The 19795-nt window shown below is 39.2% G+C and overlaps 3 protein-coding genes across 5 annotated transcripts; all 3 read left to right on the forward strand.

Annotated features, from left to right (window-relative positions):
* The first annotated feature begins 1575 nt into the window (after positions 1 to 1575).
* LOC148425420 (uncharacterized) lies at positions 1576 to 4755 on the forward strand. Of its 3 annotated transcripts, none has more exons than XM_088411386.1 (7): positions 1576 to 1772; positions 1942 to 2107; positions 3869 to 3964; positions 4057 to 4113; positions 4201 to 4311; positions 4434 to 4550; positions 4626 to 4755. In XM_088411386.1, exons 2-7 carry the CDS (start codon positions 1949 to 1951, stop codon positions 4653 to 4655), a joined length of 570 nt encoding a protein of 189 aa, XP_088267512.1. In that variant the 5' UTR covers positions 1576 to 1772; positions 1942 to 1948; the 3' UTR covers positions 4656 to 4755. The 3 variants fall into 3 exon arrangements, with proteins under 3 accessions (XP_088267512.1, XP_088267513.1, XP_088267511.1); XM_088411387.1 differs by having other exon boundaries at positions 1945 to 2107; XM_088411385.1 differs by having other exon boundaries at positions 1576 to 2107.
* Positions 4756 to 5866: 1111 nt separating this feature from the next.
* LOC148425421 (phosphatidylserine synthase 1) lies at positions 5867 to 16253 on the forward strand. The gene is made up of 13 exons (XM_088411677.1): positions 5867 to 6287; positions 7264 to 7355; positions 7648 to 7692; positions 7771 to 7895; positions 8007 to 8165; positions 8237 to 8388; positions 9502 to 9643; positions 10938 to 11050; positions 11139 to 11204; positions 11460 to 11559; positions 12714 to 12782; positions 13434 to 13500; positions 14740 to 16253. The coding sequence occupies exons 1-13, from the start codon at positions 6103 to 6105 to the stop codon at positions 14832 to 14834; spliced, it is 1410 nt and encodes a 469-aa protein (XP_088267803.1). The 5' UTR covers positions 5867 to 6102; the 3' UTR covers positions 14835 to 16253.
* A 1426-nt stretch (positions 16254 to 17679) lies between these two features.
* LOC148425422 (E3 ubiquitin-protein ligase NHLRC1-like) lies at positions 17680 to 19762 on the forward strand. The gene has a single exon (XM_088410185.1). The coding sequence runs from the start codon at positions 17823 to 17825 to the stop codon at positions 19017 to 19019; it is 1197 nt and encodes a 398-aa protein (XP_088266311.1). The 5' UTR covers positions 17680 to 17822; the 3' UTR covers positions 19020 to 19762.
* The last annotated feature ends 33 nt before the right edge of the window (positions 19763 to 19795 follow it).

A 19795-nucleotide genomic window follows, 5' to 3' on the forward strand; every position in this document is an offset into this window, starting at 1 on the left:
CTGTCATATATATACACATCTATATCATGTTTTTGTTCACATCAGATTTCGTTTTTATGTTGTTTCCCATGTTCAGTGTTAGTGTCTTGTATCCTCTAAATTTTGTTCTTGTCAGTCCTGTTCTTTGCGTCAACCAATCAGCTCCCTCCATGTGCAGGTGAGCCTTGCTGTCTTGTTTTATTTGCATTTGGTTATCTGCTTTCTTTCTGCCAGTTCGTTGTTGCTGTCACGTGTTATGTGGTCGTGTTATGTTTGTTTACTTTGCTTTGACTTTTGAGTGGTTTGAATGAATGGTTTGACTTGTGAATTTAGTTAGTTAGAAACTCTGGGCTACTTTTTGTTGAAAAGCTTCCAGTTTGATTTACACTGCTAAAATCTCATGTGCTCAAAATGCATTTGTACTGATAAATGTCAATATGCAATATACATTTCTGGGGGAAGAAAATAGTCCAGAAAAAAAGGACTTTTTTTTTTTTTTTTTTTTTTTTTACTCTTTAGTAAATTATTTTTTTAAATTTTAATATGCCCCTTGCAACCGCGTCAACATTTGTACTTGATTAAATTGATTTAATTCAATTTTGCATGGTTATAATGCAATATTTATTTGAACTATTTGCTAATATGTTGTATGATTTTGTTTAACAGATTGTGTAAATTAAATACATTTTACACATACAAATACAGTGTATGATTTAGGGTTGTCACCATCGAATTTTGTTCAAATTAAAATAAATTATTGTGATCATTATTTCATCTTTTAATTTAATATTCTTGTAACATTTTAATTTTCATTAAATTCTATCACAAAATAAATCTTTCTTATTTAGAGTTTACATACCAATTATTGTTGTTTGTTATGTATTGTTTGCTGATTAATAAAACTAAACATTTAAGCTATAAAGTTTGCTTACCAATCATTGTTGTTTATTTTGTATTGATAGTGATAGTGATAATAAAAAATACTGAACAATAATTAAGTCACATTACACACGAGAGAATGACGTTGCACTCAGGGTAGGGTTACTCTTTTGAAACTGATTCAGTCGCTGGTTCAGTCTTCGTTTTCCCAAAGTAAAATCAAATTTCTTATTACTTATCAAGAAAAATAATCAGACAACTTTCATAAAGGATGAATAATTACTGTTGAGGGTCTGAAACTTACTGATCTCTTAAGAATTATTAAGATAGTTGTTGATAGTTGTCTTGTCCACATACACACATCTACATAATAATCTTCATAATTATTCTCAATAATTTTACTTGTTTTCCTGTGATATTGTACTTCTATGACTTGATACATTTGATCATATTACACAATGTGATTTAATATGTTATTGTGAATGCTCATTTCTTGTAAATAGAGTACATGTAAAAAATAAGCACTCATTTACCTTGTGATATTGGTTTTCTTTAGATACTGCTTCATTGTGCTGACATGGTTTTAATATTTGAACAATACCTCCTTTGTAATTGCATTACAGTAAAGTCAGCTACAGCCAACTCGATTTCATGAAATCTTTGATCTTAACCGACGCATCATTTAACACGAAGCACAGAGCCGCCGAAAATTGAAAATTGACGAGTTGAAAGTTGAATAAGCCAGCTGTAAAAGCGTGCATGCAGGTTGTTACTTACCGCTCGCCTCTGCAACGAGTGCCCTTCTTAAGAGGAATTCTTCGCAAGAAATTGTGAGGTCACACTTGTCACTTCCTCACACGGCTGACACTTGGCTGCGAGATCATTCTCCGTGGCTGGAAATCCTGCATTTTTAGGTATGTTCTTGCTTCAAAATATCAAGTGGCGTTCAGAGCAATGTTTAATTTGTAACTTTTTTCAAAGGTTGCATCTAGTTCTGTTTGTTTTCTATGCGGGTAATCAGAATCAGCATTTCCTTGTCAAACATTGGATGAACAGAAACACATTTTTTTGTGTGTGTTTCAGAAGGACAATGAGGAAGACATTTGTGTGCGATGACTCCATGATCATCAATATTCCCATTGGGAAGGACAGTGAAGGGCACGCTTATGCCATGCCCCGAGAGTTTCATTGTGTATTTCGAGACACTTTCAAAGTTTTCGCTTACAATGGATTCCCAAAGCCTCTCGGGGTAAGTAGTAGATTAGAACCAGGAAAAAGTTTTTTTTTTTTTTTTTGATTTACAGTAGCAGATGAATTTGCATTGATTCAAAGCAAATCAAGCTGTTTCGCTTTCAAATGTATCCATTGCCTTTGTCTTAAAGAAATCTACTTTAGAAGGAAATAGCACATTTACAGTACTGACAAATTCATTCAAGTGGATGTAAAATGACAGCAAAAAACTCACTGTATCATACCCTCTTGAGGTGAATCAATATATCGAAGCACATCCCTAATACACACACACACACACATATATATATATATATATATATATATATATATATATATATATATATATATATATATGTGTGTACATGATGTGTGTTGACAAAACCAGGCGTATGTTGGTGATATTAGTTTCAAGGTAGTGACAAAAATATTATTTTTCCTAAAAAATGTTAACTTTTGGATTTATAAAAAAAACATCCACTTAACTCATTCAATGCCAGGGATGTCTTTTCATGTTTTTTAAGAATCTGGACAGTAAATCCCAGATACTTAAGTATTAAATTGATACTTAAAGGGATAGTATTTTAAATTTAGACCATTTTTCAATATGGACCAGAGGAGGTGCTGCAGGTACTGCATTGATCATCGTCCGTAGCTATGAACATGGCCACCTCCGTAATATATTTTAATGATTAGACCTATGATTATATTTAAAACATACTGTTGGTTTATTCCTTTTTTGAGACAAACTGTCTAAATCTTACACACTGTCCCTTTAAGTGCCTTAAGGACATGAATTTCCAGATACTTAAGAATTAAATCGATTCTTAAGTATCTGGGATTGGATGTCCGGACTCTTAAAAAAAATGTGAGAATTGTGGGCTTGAACGAGTTAAAGTAGCGGCGACTCGGTGGAGCGGTGGTTAGCACGTCCTTCTCACAGTTCAGGGACCCGGGTTCAAATTCACCTCGCTGAGGCATTCCTGTGGGGAGTTTGCATGTTCTCCCCGAGCCTGTGTGGGTTCTCTCCGGGCACTCTGTCTTCCACATTCCAAAAACATGCATGGCAGGTGAATTCGACATTCTAAATTGTTCGTAGGTGTGATTGGGTGCGTGAATGGTGCCCTACAATTGGCTGGCAACCAATTCTGGGTGAATCCCGCCAAGAGTTGGGATAGGGAACAGCAGGCCTGCGACCCTAGTGAGGATAAGCGGCTACAGAAAATAGATGGATGGAACCACTTAAGGTCTCGACTTTCATTTCCTAGCAACCAAAAAGTTCAAATTGTAATCGAAGTGCATGAAAATATGAGAATCATAGACGATGTGCGTTATTTTATGGAATTTTCCGACACCATCTTCTTGATACATGTCTGCTTTTATAGATTGATAAGGAGCCCACATTATTAAGACTTTTGAAGTTATTAATCTTTAATGCAAAGATGAATCTTTTTTCTCTTTGAATTTGAAATGCTCATCTGTATTTGGATGTACCACGTCGTTAGCGGCCAGCGCTAACGCTTCAAACTTGTGCCAAATTGTATTGACGTTTGTGTATTTACTTTATGTTTTAATTTTACATTCACGGCATGTTGTTGGCATGTGATGTGATGTTTGTCGCCGCTTCCTTGGTAGTGCGCTTTGGATATAGGGGACATTTTAGATTGATTTTGAATCATAGTAAAGAAGAATCTTGACTCTAATGTGAATCGATTTTTTGCTATTGCGTTTTTGATATGCTGTAAAAGGCAGCTAATTCTTCCTTCAAATATTCAAATAGGCAGCACAAGGTCTCGCTGGACTGTCCCTTGCTAGTCTACGAGTGATGTTCTATCAGACACCTGTTGACATCCTCTTTATCTATCCCAGCATTGTGGTAAATACCCCTTCAGTCTCATCTTTTATTGCCATATATTTGAAATCATATGCGCTAACTTGAAAGTCCTCCACTTGGTTTATATGTTCTAGTTTGTGCTCAGTGGAATGCTGTCCTATGCGGCAGGACGTGTCCCTAGCATGCGCGTCGTAAGTGGACCCTGGGGAAAATGCTTGTGATTTGACTGTCTTTTCTATGATTCGGTGCATTTGACTATATTTCTCTGCACTTGCTAGACCAAGGCGTCATTCTGTTTGAACATCATCAGCTTCCTGGCGTCCATTGTGTCAATTTGTCTCGCCATACTCGAACTCCACTTGTTTGAGGATACCTCAGACAAAATCTATGTGAGTTCAACACACACACACACACACATATATATATATATTATTATTATTATTTTTTTTTTTTTTTTTTTTAACTTCTTCCGAAGGGTTCAAAATAAGACTCATGTATTTCTTTTCCACAGTTGCTAACAGGAATGAAGGCAACGGCTTTGTGCCTGTTTGCAGTGGAAAGTCTGATTGCCTTGTTTCTGATCTACTGGCAGAGTAAAGCGGTGTGCAGACAACATTTCAACACGCTGGTATATATTGCCGTAAATTTGATGGGCTTCTTTTTACATCCAAATGAAACTAATGATGAGCACTTTCCCCTGCAGCCTATTGTTCAGCTGAGACAGGAGGATTAATAGGCTGATGCAACTCCACAATACAAGAAGGTCAACTGAATGCTTTTTAATAATAATATTACCACATCAGTGGTGTTTACCCTTAAACACATGAGTGTATATTCTCTTTGTTCATATTTTATTGTTTAATAAAATGTAATTTTTTTTTTTGTCTTGGTACTTATTGTTTGAATGTATCGATTTTAATTCTTATCATTCACCATAAAAAATGCATGATGAAGCGTTTGACAGAAACCTCCCTTGTTTTGTACTATGCGATTTAGGAGCAGTAAATTTGGCTTCTATTCATTTACATATTACACGTTACCTAAATTAGAGTACTCGTACAATATACAATAATGTGCATTCATATATAGTATATCAACCTTTTCAATTTATTGATTTTATTCGTATTGATCAGAATACTGTTAGACTAGTCCGGGATAAATAGGGCACATTATTATCAATTGGTTTTGCCTCTAAAATACTAAATGTACACATTTAAAGATTAAAGATTGCATTTATTTTTTTATTTTACAAAACAAACAAACAACTAAATACATTAAAACCAAATTCAAATTCAGCAGAGGAAATTCCTTGAATCACATTTATTCATATATTAATTCTCAAGCGGGGTCTCAAACCGTGAAAGAGTCACAGAAAGCTTCAATGGCACACAATGGCTGCCCGTGAACCAAGGTCTGAGGGAAGGGACAAACTCGAAATGCCATCTGGAAAAAAAAATATGAAACCTTGAGAAGTGGATGGGAGGACAACCCTTCCAGGCTCAACAGGCTGCAATTGATTCCGGGGGTCTAAAATGAGACACAGTGCTATATTAAATAAAAAGCGCAGATTAATAAGAGTCCATTTTTAAAGATCAAGGATTACATACGTCAATAAATATTACAGAACTGTTGATAATGCAAATATCCGGTTGTCCCTGTTGTAGAACGGAGCGGGCCGTGTGTGGCTGGTGGGCCATACCTTGACTACCATTGGTTTGTTTAACATACAACACCATAAATACCCGCTAGAGGGGGACAAACACAAATAAAAAGCATCGAGGCGCGTAACCGTGGATAATATGTTTCCAATTAAACTTCTTTTGACGTTCCCATAAACGTTTTCTCCATAAAATGATTGTTACGTAATTGAAAGAGTTTGTAATGTTTCTGTGCGTTGGCTAGAACGGTCAAGTCGTAAACAATCATTCCAGCGCATGACGGAGAGCGAATGAGTTCTTCCGCTTCTCGGGGACACTCCCTTGTGTTTACGCCAATCAAAACTCATCACTAGCATTTTTTTTTCCAACCTCGGCGTTTCTACGCTCGTGCGCTGCCTGTCACAGTAGTAATGTGTGTTTATTCCCAGCATTGCGCTCGCGTTCGTGTGGCTGGCTAGCCGCGCCAAGTGGCGTTTGGGTGAAGGCGGCTAGCGGCTGGCGAACCGCTGCTCTTGCTCTGCAATGGCCTCAGTGTACAGCCGAGGGTCCCATACCCTCAGCAAGGATGACGTGAACTACAGAATGCATTTCCGAATGATAAACGAGCAGCAGGTCGAGGACATAACCATAGAGTTCTTCTACCGGCCGCACACCATCACGCTGTTAACGTGCACGGTGCTCTCGCTGATGTATTTCGCCTTTGCGAGGTAAGCGCGCTGTGGTGAAAGAGGGTTAGCTTAAGAAGCTAGCAGGTGGCTAACAGTAGCTGTGATGCTCCGACACTTTCACGGAGTTACGCTTCATATTCTCCCAAACTAAGACAACGAAACGCTTGCCAGTTGGGAGGCTTATTACGCGGCAGTGCTTATAAACCAAGGCTGAAGACCACCAAACATTTAATGGAATGAAAAGATTACATATCAGACCGGTTCCTCCATTAGCAATCCACGGTCACATAACAACAGTGTTCCCCCGCTCTATCGCGGCTCCTCGAGAATTTTGTTGTTGTTGTCTGGAACATATTGTCCTTTGCAGAAGTTTGCGGTTAATCATGGTTGTTTTATGGGTTTTTCCTTGGAGTCCATTGGGAAAAAAATGACTTCCCCAATATCTTTTAAAAACACCAACCCTGTTTAAGGTTTCCACAAGGATTCCAAAAACAAACTGAAAAAAAAAACAAAAAAGGTTTTTAGAAATCCCAAGATTAGCCCATCCCATAAGACCAGAACATTTATTTATAATAAATCTGACATTTTTTTTAATTGCAATATTGATCAGTACCACTTCAGGGAGTATGTGAGATTTTAACAGGGTTTGTGCGGGTATCAAATTAAATTTAATGTCTTACATGCCATGACAGAAAAACTAGATTTTTTTTTTCTGTTTTACTAAATACAAATTAACTGGAGCATGAAGCAACTTATTGCTGAATTGTGCAGTCGTGATTCCTTTGTTAAATTTTATGCAGATGAGCACTGTCATTAGTAGTGATACCATTCTACAGCTGATGAGCCAGAAACAAAACAGATGATATTACATGATTAATCTTGTGGAGCTGCTGAATGAAATAGGCCTAGAGATGGCCTACGAATGTAGTTCAGAAGTTTAATTAATCAGACATGAATGGCACAACACTTTGTTTTTAAGTATTTTTTTACTGATTGATTATTTTTTTAATTACAGAGATGATGGAAATCCTGATAGTAACCTTTGGGTTGGTTTGATTCTGGTGATCTCCTTCTTCCTCGTTATCAGCGTTTTGGCATTTCCAAACGGTGAGTTCCAAATGAAAAAACATGTTTTGTTCATTTTTTAACAATTGTTGTTCCAAAGCACATATTTAAGGACTAGAATTCACCTAATTTACAGATACAGTACAGGTGTGATATAAATGAATAGATTAATCTGACCTTTTGCTATCTAGTAAATGTTCTGCCTGGCATAGCTAGATAAACAGAGATACCAGGTCAGTCATGTGAAATTTGATCATTTTCCATGGCACATCTGATGATCTTGCGGCACAGTGGTCGGAAAAACTGGTTTGATCTACTCGTTCCTTCTCTGCAGGTCCATTCACTAGACCTCATCCAGCAATATGGAGAATAGTCTTTGGTGAGTATTGATGACAGAACGAAAGCAGATTTTTGCAATCCCACTTCCTTTGTCATCTGCCACTGATTTGTTGTTCAGGTCTGAGTGTGCTATACTTCCTCTTCCTGGTTTTCATCATCTTCCTGAACTGGCAGCAGGTTAAACAGTTAATGTACTGGCTTGATCCGAACCTGCGCTACGCCAAAAGAGAGGCAGATATCATGGTGAGGATTGCAAGCCAGTAGTAACAATATGGCGGAACTGACCAACATTGAGAGTTAAATCAAGCATCAGTCCAGATTGGCTGAAGGTGTGTATGTTTGCTGCCTTTTTAGGAGTACGCAGTCAACTGCCATGTCATCACCTGGGAGCGAATTCTCAGCCATTTTGACATCTTTGCCTTCAGCCATTTCTGGGGTTGGGGCATGAAGGCCCTCCTGATCCGAAGCTACGGCCTCTGCTGGACCATCAGTATTACCTGGGAGCTCACCGAGGTACTGCACGCTGTCATATTCTAGGCAGGTTTTGCATCTGAGAGGTCGACTCTCACCTGTGTTTCCTTCAGCTCTTCTTTATGCATCTGCTGCCTAACTTTGCCGAGTGCTGGTGGGACCAAGTCATTCTGGACATCGTTTTGTGTAACGGTGGGGGCATCTGGCTGGGGATGACGGTGTGCCACTTTCTGGAGATGAGAACTTACCACTGGGCCAGTATTAAGTATGTCCTGGAAGTTGGAAGTTATCTAGTGTTCTTTTCCAAACCCTTGTAATGGTTCTTCTTCGGCTTTAACAGTAGCAATACTTTTATTTTTAGCAATACTGCATTCAATCATTCACTGTCATTGACTGCTATAGTCATTCTGTGGCCAAATCATCCTTAATCTTACCATATCACACTTTTAAAAATCAAATATTTGAAAATTAGCTCAATTGTGAAATCGAGATTTTGCTCAAGTGCAGAATGCTGAATGGGGTTTTTACAAAATGTTTACAATAGGTACTAACTGATAGTCCACCTTATTGAGCCATATTATGTAGTAATAAGTAAAAAGTTTGTCTAATTAATTTGGTATCTTATTTTTCATATACAATTAATACTTAAAAAAACATTTTTTCACTTATTGTCGACATAGAATGACTTCAAATGTGCTTCAAGCTCAAGTAAGACCTGGCTTGTGAATGTCACATGACCAATAGGTGAGTCATGATTGGTCGTTACCCAAGCTTGTGCACGTTATCTCGATTTTAGTTGACAGCAAGTAGCAACGTGTATTTAAAAGCTTTAATTCTATATGAAAAATAAGTTTTATTCTATATGAAAAATAAGTGTTATCAAAATAACTATAGACATTAACTTTTAAGTGATTACCCCTTTGAACAAGTTTTGCACAAGCTATGAATGTAATGTTTGCATTATAACTGATTTTAAATCAATATATATTATTTTGACATGTTTAAATACATGTTTGGCGGGTTTATTTTTCTGATTAAGAATCGAATTACAGTATAAGCGTAATTGTCTATAATGATTGAAGAAGATCAAATCTTTTGTCGCTTTTCTTTAAGAATAACGATATACAGTATATGCCTTTCAATATTGTTATTTTGACTGTTGCTCTACTGTTTGAGCAAATATCTACTATTAAAAGGCATTGACATTCCTAAAGCAAGGTTGCCCGGTTGTTTTCAATAAACATTTCTCAGTCATACTATAAAGTTGGAAGATGACACTAAGCATAAAAGTGTCACCACTAGGGATGCCTATTGATTGTTTATTACTGACCACCCTAATGTAGATTATTGTCATTCTCCCCCTCGTGTCCCTGACTAGGGACATCCACACCACAACAGGGAAGATCAAGCGAGCGGTTTTACAGTTCACGCCGGCGAGTTGGACCTACGTCCGCTGGCTGGATCCTAAGTCTTCCTTGCAGCGAGTCATGGGCGTCTACCTCTTCATGATTATCTGGCAGGTGGGTCGAACCTTTTGGCCATCTTGACAGCGGCTAGTCAGCGATCATCCTGTGTGTTCGACGGGCTAAATCTGAGCTGATCTAATTGCCACCCCCGTGGATGAAATCGTAAACCAGCTTCACTCGGATTTGTTTCATGCATCGGGTGCCCTGCTGTCTGCGCATTAGCAGCTAATCCCATAAAGAAGCAAAGCCAAGCTGGATTACTCGGGCGCAATTAATTAAGGAGGGTGTGATTTTGAGTGCCGTTACTCAGCATCACACCCAAGCTGCCTTGTCTTCATCGTTTGTCTGCCGTGGCAACACGCCGCGGGTTCTCTGCTATTTTGCACGCTAATGAAACAATATCACCGTGCACTTGGCCGCACGGCTCTCTTCTCTGTGGAGGCGCCGCACGGTAATTACCAATCTTGAAGAATAGATCCGGGAGGGAGCGATTGCGCTCGGCTCAGCATGGGGACAGTTGAGCTGGTTCACTTCAACAGGCTCTAGGCCAAATGAGAGAATAACACTGCGCCAGCCCTTCACTCTCATTAAATTGCTGTGGGAAAAAGAGGAGCTAGCACAAAGCGACGCTATATGTGGTGCACTGTTTTATAATATTTTGCTCAATTCCGCCATCCTGATAGCGTATTATCATGTGTTTCAATTGGCTTTATTGTCAATAGCAAGTGAAAATTGGTCAATTATAAATAGTGCATTATAAAGATGCTTCTTACTCTAATAATCTAATCAGTCTAATATAGCCAACAATGAAAAATAAGTTCACCTCACCCAAAAGATCACATTTACATTTATTTACACTTATGTATGTATTTTACCTAAAGATAGCTTCTGGGGTACATACAAGAAAAAAATGGTACTTAGTTTCTTTACCTTAAATGGTAATCAGTGCAATAATGTTAAGCGCGATTGCTAACCGTTAGCATAGGGTTGGTGTCTAAAAATTCATATGAGTAGAAGATAATAAATCTAGAGGACAGTCACTTCAACAAACATTCAACCTTAGTAGATTATAAGCAAAAACAACTGACGGCATGTGGGGGATATGGGGATTACTTGATGGAATAATCAATAGGGTCATCATTTGAAAATTTTCGATAGAGACAGCCCTACTTATAGGATTAACTGGATATTTTCCCACGACACACCTCACGATCTTTCGCAGAGCTCTGCAGCTACACAATAGTTGGAAATTCCCGATTGTAAATAATGACTCATCATTGAAAGTGTGACAGATTTTGTAGCGTGTCGGAATATTAACACCCATTTATTGTCTGCGTGTCTTTTGCAGCTAACAGAGTTAAACACGTTTTTCCTCAAGCACATATTCGTCTTTCCGGCAAGCCACGCCCTCAGCTGGTGTCGGATCCTCTTCATTGGCATCATCACAGCACCGACAGTCAGGTGAAACATTGTTGTGTATATGCGAGAAATACTGTATCTGCTACATTGTCATCTATCCAGTTCTTGACGTTGTTTGTTTCTGCCTCAGGCAGTATTACGCGTACCTCACAGACACCCAGTGTAAGAGAGTTGGGACTCAGTGTTGGGTGTTTGGGTAAGTCAGCCCGCCGACACAATGGCCCTTTCATACGTTTAAACAAACGCAAAGTGTTGTCAAGAGGCTGAAAAATGTTAACCGGTGTGAAATGATCCAGCGACATTTGTAAACAGCCGTAAGCCGGTTTACCCTGGTGAAATCTCCGAGTGCGTTGTTCCGCCCTGTAAATCATCACACCTCACTGATCTGTATGTTTAAAGTCAACTGCAGGTGTTCGGAACTTTCACTTTGTGTTCCTCTCACCTCGACCAGGGCCATAGCCTTTCTGGAGGCGCTGGCGTGTATCAAATTCGGGCAGGACTTGTTTTCCAAAACCCAGATCCTCTATGTGATCCTCTGGCTGCTGTGTTTGGTGAGATCAGCGTTGTTTTTGTGTCAATAGTCAACTGCCATGGTCTGCTGACGACAGTATCGAGCGACCGTCTTTATGTACGCGTTGTTATGTCAAAACCTGTTTTTGTGTGAGTGCTGAGATAACGAGTATGCCTCGTTGGGCTGGGTGATGTGGCCAAAAAATATCTCAATTTTCTTCAATTACGCTCGACCACTGCTACTTTAATAGATTTTAATGGAAGGGATAAACGCCAAATGTTTTGAACTATTAAAAATATAATTCTGTGGAAAATATTTTGACAAAAATAATGATTAATGATTTAAAATAAGTCTTCAATAATAAACTTAACATTCATAACTAGTGCATAAATTGCTTAAAGAGACCATTTATTTTGACATTTTCAGCAGTAAAAAGTTAACGTTTTTTCTGTAATTATTTGGATTTTAAGATTAATTTTCATATACATTACAATTAATAGCTTAAAAAAAACATTTTTCTGCTTGCTGTCAAGTGAAAAAGTAGTCACCTTTGCTCACGGCTCACCTGTTGGTCATGTGATTGATTGGTGGTTACCTGAGCCTTTAGCACTCATGTCATTTTCAGTCAACAGCAAGGGAAAAAAAGATTTTTAAATGTATAAGCAGCCATGAAAAATAATTAAGTTATCAAATTAACTCATTCAATCTGTGATGTAAGTTTATGTTTTTTAAGAGTTTAGACATCAATCCCAAGTACCCCATTCATATTTTTTCAAGTTTTTGGCTAAAAGAGTTTGTGAAAATGGTTGGTACTACAGGAGTTAATTGTAAACAAAATATTCACCTTTTACTCTTTAAAATGGCTAAACTGTCCATTGCCCATTCAGTTTCCTAAATTAAGTGCCTATTGTACGCATGTACATGGCAGCATTCTGCCACTTATGCAAAATCTCAATTTCACTATTTAGCTCATTTTCAAATATTTGTTTTTTTTAAATGAGAAATAATCAAATTCATCGGATTTATTGCTCAACCCTAATCCCTAGTCAAGTCGGCCAAAGGATTCCAACCAAAAGCAAATAACATTTCAACGTTTACTTGTATTACTTTGATACTGTATGTTGTGAATGTTATGATAAATGTGTTTTCTTGTGAAATACTTTGTTAATTACATTTCACGTGGATCTGTTTTAGGCCTTCATTACATTCCTGTGTTTGTTTGGAATGGTCTCGTACGCAGAGAACTACGGTCCAAGAGAAAAGGTATGCTTTATTTAGGTCGGTTTGTTTTTTTGTAAAGGCCTCGTTATAAAAGACATAATGTATGGTGCTCTCAAGGGCAGGAAAAAAATCCATGTCAGGACATCAACCTCTTTAGTTCGTCAGGCCCATCTAATTTTTCCCTGCCGAGTTTAGGGGCGTGAAAACAAATGGAACAACAACTAATGCCGACAGCATTTGTTTTTGCAAAGCATTTTCTTGCATGCCGTCACGCTCGCAAACAATTATTTTCTGCCATCCTGATTTCACATCGTTTTCTCCTCAATAAAAGAAGGATTGTTGAGTAAATGCACCGTGGTTACAATGAATCAAGGCTCCAGGATGTGCGCGCAACAGTATTGACAAGACGGCTGGGTCATTGTGTGACCTCATAATACACATCGCTGTTGAACCATGGATTCCTCTTCACTCATTTTTGAAATAGTCACCACGATACAATACATAATAACCCCAATAACTAAATACCGAGTGTAGGTGCTGTGAACCTTCTCCTCCATTGTCCGAAGATTAAGATGTATAATGTCACCTCTGTTATGCCTTAACCCGTTGCAGAGATTATTATCTTTGTTTTGCTAAGCAAGCAGTTGAAAGGCGAATGTTATGTATCGACGCCGTCTGTTTCTCCTCTCACAGAGTCTCTCAGAATGCGAGGACAGCTTTTACGCAGAGTTTGCTGACGATGTGTCAGAAGACACTACAGGTACTGTGACTTGTTTAATGGACAGTTAACCTTCTTTTTTCGGGGGGGCAATAGCTGGGACATAGTCCAAAATTACGAGTAATTGACGCATACCAAAAATGCTGTAAAACGCCTATATTAAAACGTTAAATTGTAAATACAATTTGCTATTTAATATTTTTAAATCTGTGCATTATGCAGAAAATTCCAATAGGATATCACATATTCAGATAAAATAAAATCTTGCTTACGCACTAGAAATTCTCTGTAAGATTATATACAGATACGTAAGTGTGAATTAAAACGTTGGTCAGGGTTTACGAAGCTTCTAGCAAAAATTAATCAGTAGCTAGCGACGCCCGAGAGTCACAGAGAGGAGTCGGATTACTTTTCAAAGGCATTTTTATAGACTGCACACTTCCTGGCACGCTTTCTGTTTACGACTGATCACTTTTGAACATACACTGTGGGTCTGACGTCACTTAAAATGTTATGGGCAGAGAGCTGTTTAAATTTAAGATAAAATTATATAAAATGTGGTCATTCATCATGCAATGGAAATGTGTTTTAACCAAACCAGAAAAAATGCTTTTTATTTTTATCCACAAACCAAAATACTAAATGAAAGCAACCCTACGAGAGAAATACAGGATGGGCTTGCTTCTTCCAAATCAACCGTGTGTGGAAATATTTTCATTTTCCAGTTGAAGAAATAAATGGTGAAATATTACCATATCAGACAAAAAAAATACTTCAACCACCCCAGCCAACACAAGCTGTGTGCATTTTTTAACTTGCTCAACGGCAGCTAAAAAGTTAGCCGGTAACAAAAGTGACTCCCCTGTTTATGTTTACTTTTGCATGCTAGCTTGTTGATTTTCTTGCAGTCTGCTCAATTTGAAAAACTGGAAACGATATGTCGGGCATTATTTTATATCACAAAATCTCATTTCTTCTCGTTCTTGTAGACTTAATCTCATGGGATTTGTGTCTCGTCCCATCTCGAATAAACGATGAAAATTGTCAACCTGAAATAGTTCATTTCATCTCACAAGCTAGCTTTTCGCTAACACATATTGCCAAGCATCTTAGAAAACGAATATATGTCCCAGTATATATTATTAAGGTAATAATAAACCTTCAAACAACTTCTATGTTGCGCATACCGGGCAGCAATATATACTCCATCCAAATTTGTTAGCGTTTGGATCTAGACTCTTGCTATGTTTGTATTCATGTTGAGGCCTTTCTGTATTTCAGGGGACACTAAAGTGGGAGGCGACTGCCCAAAAATCAGACTGAGAGCAAAAACCTCAGACAAACCTAACTCCGTTAATGGGCTGGAGGGCCAGTAGGAATCGCAGGAAGAAGTTCCTCAACTCACCCCAAAATGTTCTAAGGGGGGCATTAAGTCAAGGGGGTCCCTCGCACTCCAGGTGAGACTAATGGCCCGTGCAGGAGCAGCACACCCAAAACGCTCTTGATAAGCATAAGTGTGTAAATATACAGTATGCGTGTGTGAGTGAAACAGACGGTAATACATAACTTCCATCTTTTGAATTAACTGCATGCTCCGTTTAGCTTACAAGCAAAACTGCTATGATGCACTATATTCTCCGTTACCGTTCCAGACATTTCATATTTAAAGCCACCATGTCGAATTCATCATTTGAGCCTCTGTCTGTCATGGCACAGACATGTTCAAATCTTTTATTAATAATAGCGTGTTACCTGTTGTCAGTTTACAATGGTTTCGCCGTGTACGTACGTTGGCAGCGTTAAACTAACTTGTAACTTGAATGTGGGCGGGGCTTCCACACGAGAGCATTTTACGACCTGGAAAAGCAGCACATGGCTTAACGCACTTTGCAGAAGGTTTGCTTTGAAGAACTGCACGTTTATGATGTCTGTGTACCTTGGGATTCATTCTTGGTGTTTTTACTCCGTGTCTATTAATGGCTGCTATTTTTTTTCTTTTTTTTACCGCAATGGTAACGAAGGGCAAAAATGTAAATTGTTGGAGTACATGATTTGTAATGACCTTGTTACACGTGCATGGTTGCAATTTTACACTCAAAATCTAAGCAACACACACATGGTGGCAGCATTTTTATTTGTAGTCCATGTAAATTTTAAATTCACCTTTTGTGCCTGTCTTTATGTTCTCCCAATTCCCTCAGTTTGTATTAAGATTTATTAGCGGCTTTGCATGTTTCATATTTGCCTTTGATTGCTTTGTTAAAGATTTATTTGGATTTTGTGCCATCGGTATCAGCTCTTGCAGTACGTGACTCGTGTGCAATATCACTTCAACGTATTTGCCAAAGTTTTGCTTCCTCGTTTTTGTACTAATATTTTCATGTCGAGTTTTATTGTTTCAATCCGGCAGTTTTGTCAAAGTGTACGAGCACATTTTGTCTTGATGTTTGTGCGTCAATATTGTTGTCTGAGCAGAATCTGCACTCATGTTTTCATAGAGAGCTTCCGCACTGCCATGATGGAAACGGAAGTTTTACACTTACTGCATTTGTATTTTGATGCCTGTACTTACATTTTTTGGAATAATGTGATACATAAGTGGTGATGCACCTCTAATGAAAAATTCCCGACAAATCACATTTTTGAAACCAGCAACTGGTATGAAACAAAAAGTTCCTATGTATGGTACATGATTTTTCCTGGATGTAATTTGCCAAAACACTTACATGGGAAATGACTTGTGCCGTCCTATATCACTGTGAAATACTGAACCACATTAAAATGTTTTACATGTTTGTAAAGACTCATTACTTGCTTCCAACTAAATTAACTTCATAGTACGCCTACAGAAGGTAGTCATAAATGACCTTGGTCGACCCCTGAGGGGGTGCTTTGCTTCAGCAAAGAAGAAACAAAATTGGCCGACTGGCGTTACTGACTTGTGTGAGATCCAATTTCACTGCACATCATGAAACTAAAATAGCTTCCTCATGTCAAGCGGCGTCACCACTGCATTGCAAGGAAATGTGACTTTGCGGCGAAGGGCAAAGTCTTGTGGGATTGTGAAGTGGATTCACATGGAATTTGGAGTCTCCTGAGAGGCGTGGTAAGTATCTATGTCGCATGGAAACGCATGAAACCGCCTGTGAGTTAAAGGAACGAACCGTATTTTATGCTCCACAGGGAAGCGCCATATTTCATTTCATATAAAATATTGGTGGAAAGTTATGTTCCAGGGATCACTTGTGGCCTTTTATATTATCAGAAGTCCTGTCATGTTGATAGTAAATCACTTTTGCAAAAATTATTTCATATCTTTTGGTATTTATTTTACAAATGGTTAATTAACACATAAAATTAGTTATAAAATGTTATTAAAATATAAAAGGTAGGAATTTAACCAGTGTATTTCATTAAACCCGTCCATCAATTTCTTTAACCACTTCCATTCACAAGGGTCAAGTGCATGCTGGAGCCCATCCCGGCTATCTTTGGCCAGAAGGCAGGGAACGCACTGAATTGGTTGCCAGCCAATCACAGGGCACACAAAAACACCTAAGGGCAATTTCTAGTATATTTCCAGTATTTATATTCCCTTTGTTGTTCACATGGGTGTTTTTTTAGCCCACTTTGGGAGTGCTCAATGAAATGTCACTCCCTTAAAATGTAATAAATTCTTTTCATTTTTAAACACGTTTTTCCACTTGCCGTCTACTGAAAATGACGTCACACGATGTGCTCAAAGGTTATATTTTAAAAGTATACTAAACCTATTTAGCTGTTTTCACCAATAACATTTTAATTATTTATATAACATTTGGTAGCCAAAGTATTTTTTGTGCGCAATTAATACCTTTAAGACAGTTTTCTACTTACCGTCGACTAAAAATGACATCACATACACTCCGGCCCAGCTGTTTCTGGATTTGCTCATGTGACATTTACAAACTGAGTTTGGTTACGTGAGCTCTGAGTACAAGTGATGTCATTTTTAGTTGACAGCAAGTGAAAATGTGTTTTCAAATGCGTTATTGATTGCATATGACAAATCATTTGGTTATCAAATCATTTGTAGGCAAAACTTGGACTTTTTACTGTTGAAAATGGCTAAAATATAGTTTAGCAGCCCTTTTGAGTGCTTTAGCAGCATTTGATGTCATTTGTTTCCAGAAGAGGGCAGCAAAGAATACTGATCTATTGACTTTCGTCACGTGACTTGGGCCTACTGCACAGCACAACAATGTTGCAGTGCTCTTCTCGTGTCTCTCCTTTTCCTTTCATCTCTGCGTGATTAGAAGCGCCTTAACCATTTTTTTCTCTTTCATGCATCTCGAGTAAAGCTTAAGGAACATCCATCTGCAGCCATGGCGCACAGCTGCTCGAGGAGTGGCGGCCTTCCGAGACCCGAGGGCACGTTGCAAGAGATCCGGGTCAACTTGCTAGAGTGTAAAGTCTGCTTTGAGAAGTTCAACGCTCAGCGCAGGCCGCAGAACCTGTCGTGCGGTCACGTCCTGTGCGCGGAATGCGTGGGGGCCCTGTCCCACCCTCTCCTGAAGAAGCTGGAGTGCCCCTTCTGTCGACAGCTGTGCCCTGTTGGCGCCACCTCCCACTGCCAGCCTCTTTGTGACCTGCAGGAGCTGCTCGCGTTCAGTTCTGCTTCTCCTAGGGTGGAGAAACAGGAAGACAAAGAAGAGCCCTCGGGTGTGAGCGGCAAAGCCTTACACCTGTGTTTGACTTTTGGGGGCTGGGGGACGCTTGTCAATCCATCTGGATTGGCGGTGATACAGTCCTCGGGGACTGTATTTGTAGCGCACGATGGTGAGAAGAGGGTGGTGGTATTCACTCCTCAGGGGAAGGAGCGCATCTCATTCGGGCAAAGAGGGCACGACAACGAGGAGATCCGCTACCCCGTGGATGTAGCGGTGACCCCCTGCGGTCACGTGGTGGTCACCGATGCAGGAGATAAAGCCGTCAAGGTGTTCACGTCCAGGGGAACTCATGTGATCACGGTAAAAGCCGGATTCTCCATGCCGTGGGGGGTGGACAGTGACAGTGGAGGACGTGTCCTAGTGTCGGACGTCCAGGCAGGAACGCTGTCCCGCATTAGGGTGGACTACAAACGTGGCGTCACGCTGGAGGAGGGAGCGGTCGCGTCGCACCTGGAGAATCCCAAATCCGTGGCCTGCTGCAGGATGACAGGTCACACGGCGGTGATGGAGCATGTGGCCGATGAGAAACATTCCGTAAGGAGGCAAAGTCACTCCCGATTGACAGTATTCACTCCAGACTTCCACATCCTCTATCAGACAGACAGTTTAAGTCTGAGCCTGAAGGCCTCAGTCACAATCAACATGTCTGCTGTGACCTTTGACAGAAACGGGCACCTGCTTGTGGCCGACTCCTTTCAAGGCATGATTTGGACTTTTGGGAGCGTGCTTAGTGATGCTGTCCTCACTCCTCTTGTAGCAGAACACCTCATTAGACCGGTTGGACTGGTGTCATCTAGCAACACTCTCATCGTTGTGGATGGTGGAGATCACACAGTCAAGATCTACTCTTGAGAATCCAGGCTGTGTAGTCAAATTGCAATTTTATGTTATTCTTTAATAGCTAGTAGGATAGAGAGTCAGATAGCAGGCTCACTTGATAGCTAGTAGGCTAGCAAGCAAGATAGCTTGGTAGATAGCTGGATGAACGGACGGGCGGATGGATGGATGGATGGATAGATAGACAGATAGATACTATCTATCTATCTATCCATCCATCCATCCATCCATCCATCCATCCATCTGTCTATCTATCCATCCATCCATCCATCCATCCATCTTTCTATCTATCTTTCATTCGTCAAGACCATTGACTTTCTAACCAGGGTGATATAGCAAGGGAACCTTTCAAATGTCACATGATCTTTCTATAAATAATACAATTGGACAAAACATCTAATTAATTTGATTAATTAGTCATTTTAAAGCTCAACCATTAGTTGTGAAAAAAAGGTTTTGCACAAGTGGCTGAATGGCTGTTTGTAATTAATTGAATATCGCTTTTTAAGCAAGTTATGTAAAAGCTATGAATCAGCCCAAGTGAACAATTATATGTATTGATGGCAGAGACATCTACGTTTGTTTTTCTTGCCAGTTACATACAAATGTTTTTCGATTAGCGGTACAATAAACTTTTGTATCCCCTTGTCGCAATTCATACAACCGAACAAGTTATGGCTTCCTACATGTATATCTGTTTTCATGTCAAATAAAATGAGCAGATTTTTGAATAGGTCAATTTGTTGGTAAATTGAGAATTTTTGACGCTTTGGTTTGGTGGTGTACTGACA

This window comes from Hippichthys cyanospilos, chromosome 3 (genome assembly GCF_059441005.1).
Source record: "Hippichthys cyanospilos isolate Australia breed blue-spotted pipefish chromosome 3, RoL_Hcya_1.0, whole genome shotgun sequence".
Taxonomy (NCBI): domain Eukaryota; kingdom Metazoa; phylum Chordata; class Actinopteri; order Syngnathiformes; family Syngnathidae; genus Hippichthys; species Hippichthys cyanospilos.

Coding starts and splice junctions, on each gene's coding strand:
- LOC148425420 (XM_088411385.1), top strand. CDS start 1,775: ATGTTCTTGCTTCAAAATATCAAGTGGCGTTCAGAGCAATGTTTAATT. Junction 4,114..4,200: donor GTGTCCCTAGCATGCGCGTC/GTAAGTGGACCC, acceptor TGCACTTGCTAG/ACCAAGGCGTCATTCTGTTT. Junction 4,312..4,433: donor ATACCTCAGACAAAATCTAT/GTGAGTTCAACA, acceptor TCTTTTCCACAG/TTGCTAACAGGAATGAAGGC.
- LOC148425422 (XM_088410185.1), top strand. CDS start 17,823: ATGGCGCACAGCTGCTCGAGGAGTGGCGGCCTTCCGAGACCCGAGGGC.
- LOC148425421 (XM_088411677.1), top strand. CDS start 6,103: ATGGCCTCAGTGTACAGCCGAGGGTCCCATACCCTCAGCAAGGATGAC. Junction 8,389..9,501: donor TACCACTGGGCCAGTATTAA/GTATGTCCTGGA, acceptor GTCCCTGACTAG/GGACATCCACACCACAACAG. Junction 11,205..11,459: donor ACTCAGTGTTGGGTGTTTGG/GTAAGTCAGCCC, acceptor CACCTCGACCAG/GGCCATAGCCTTTCTGGAGG.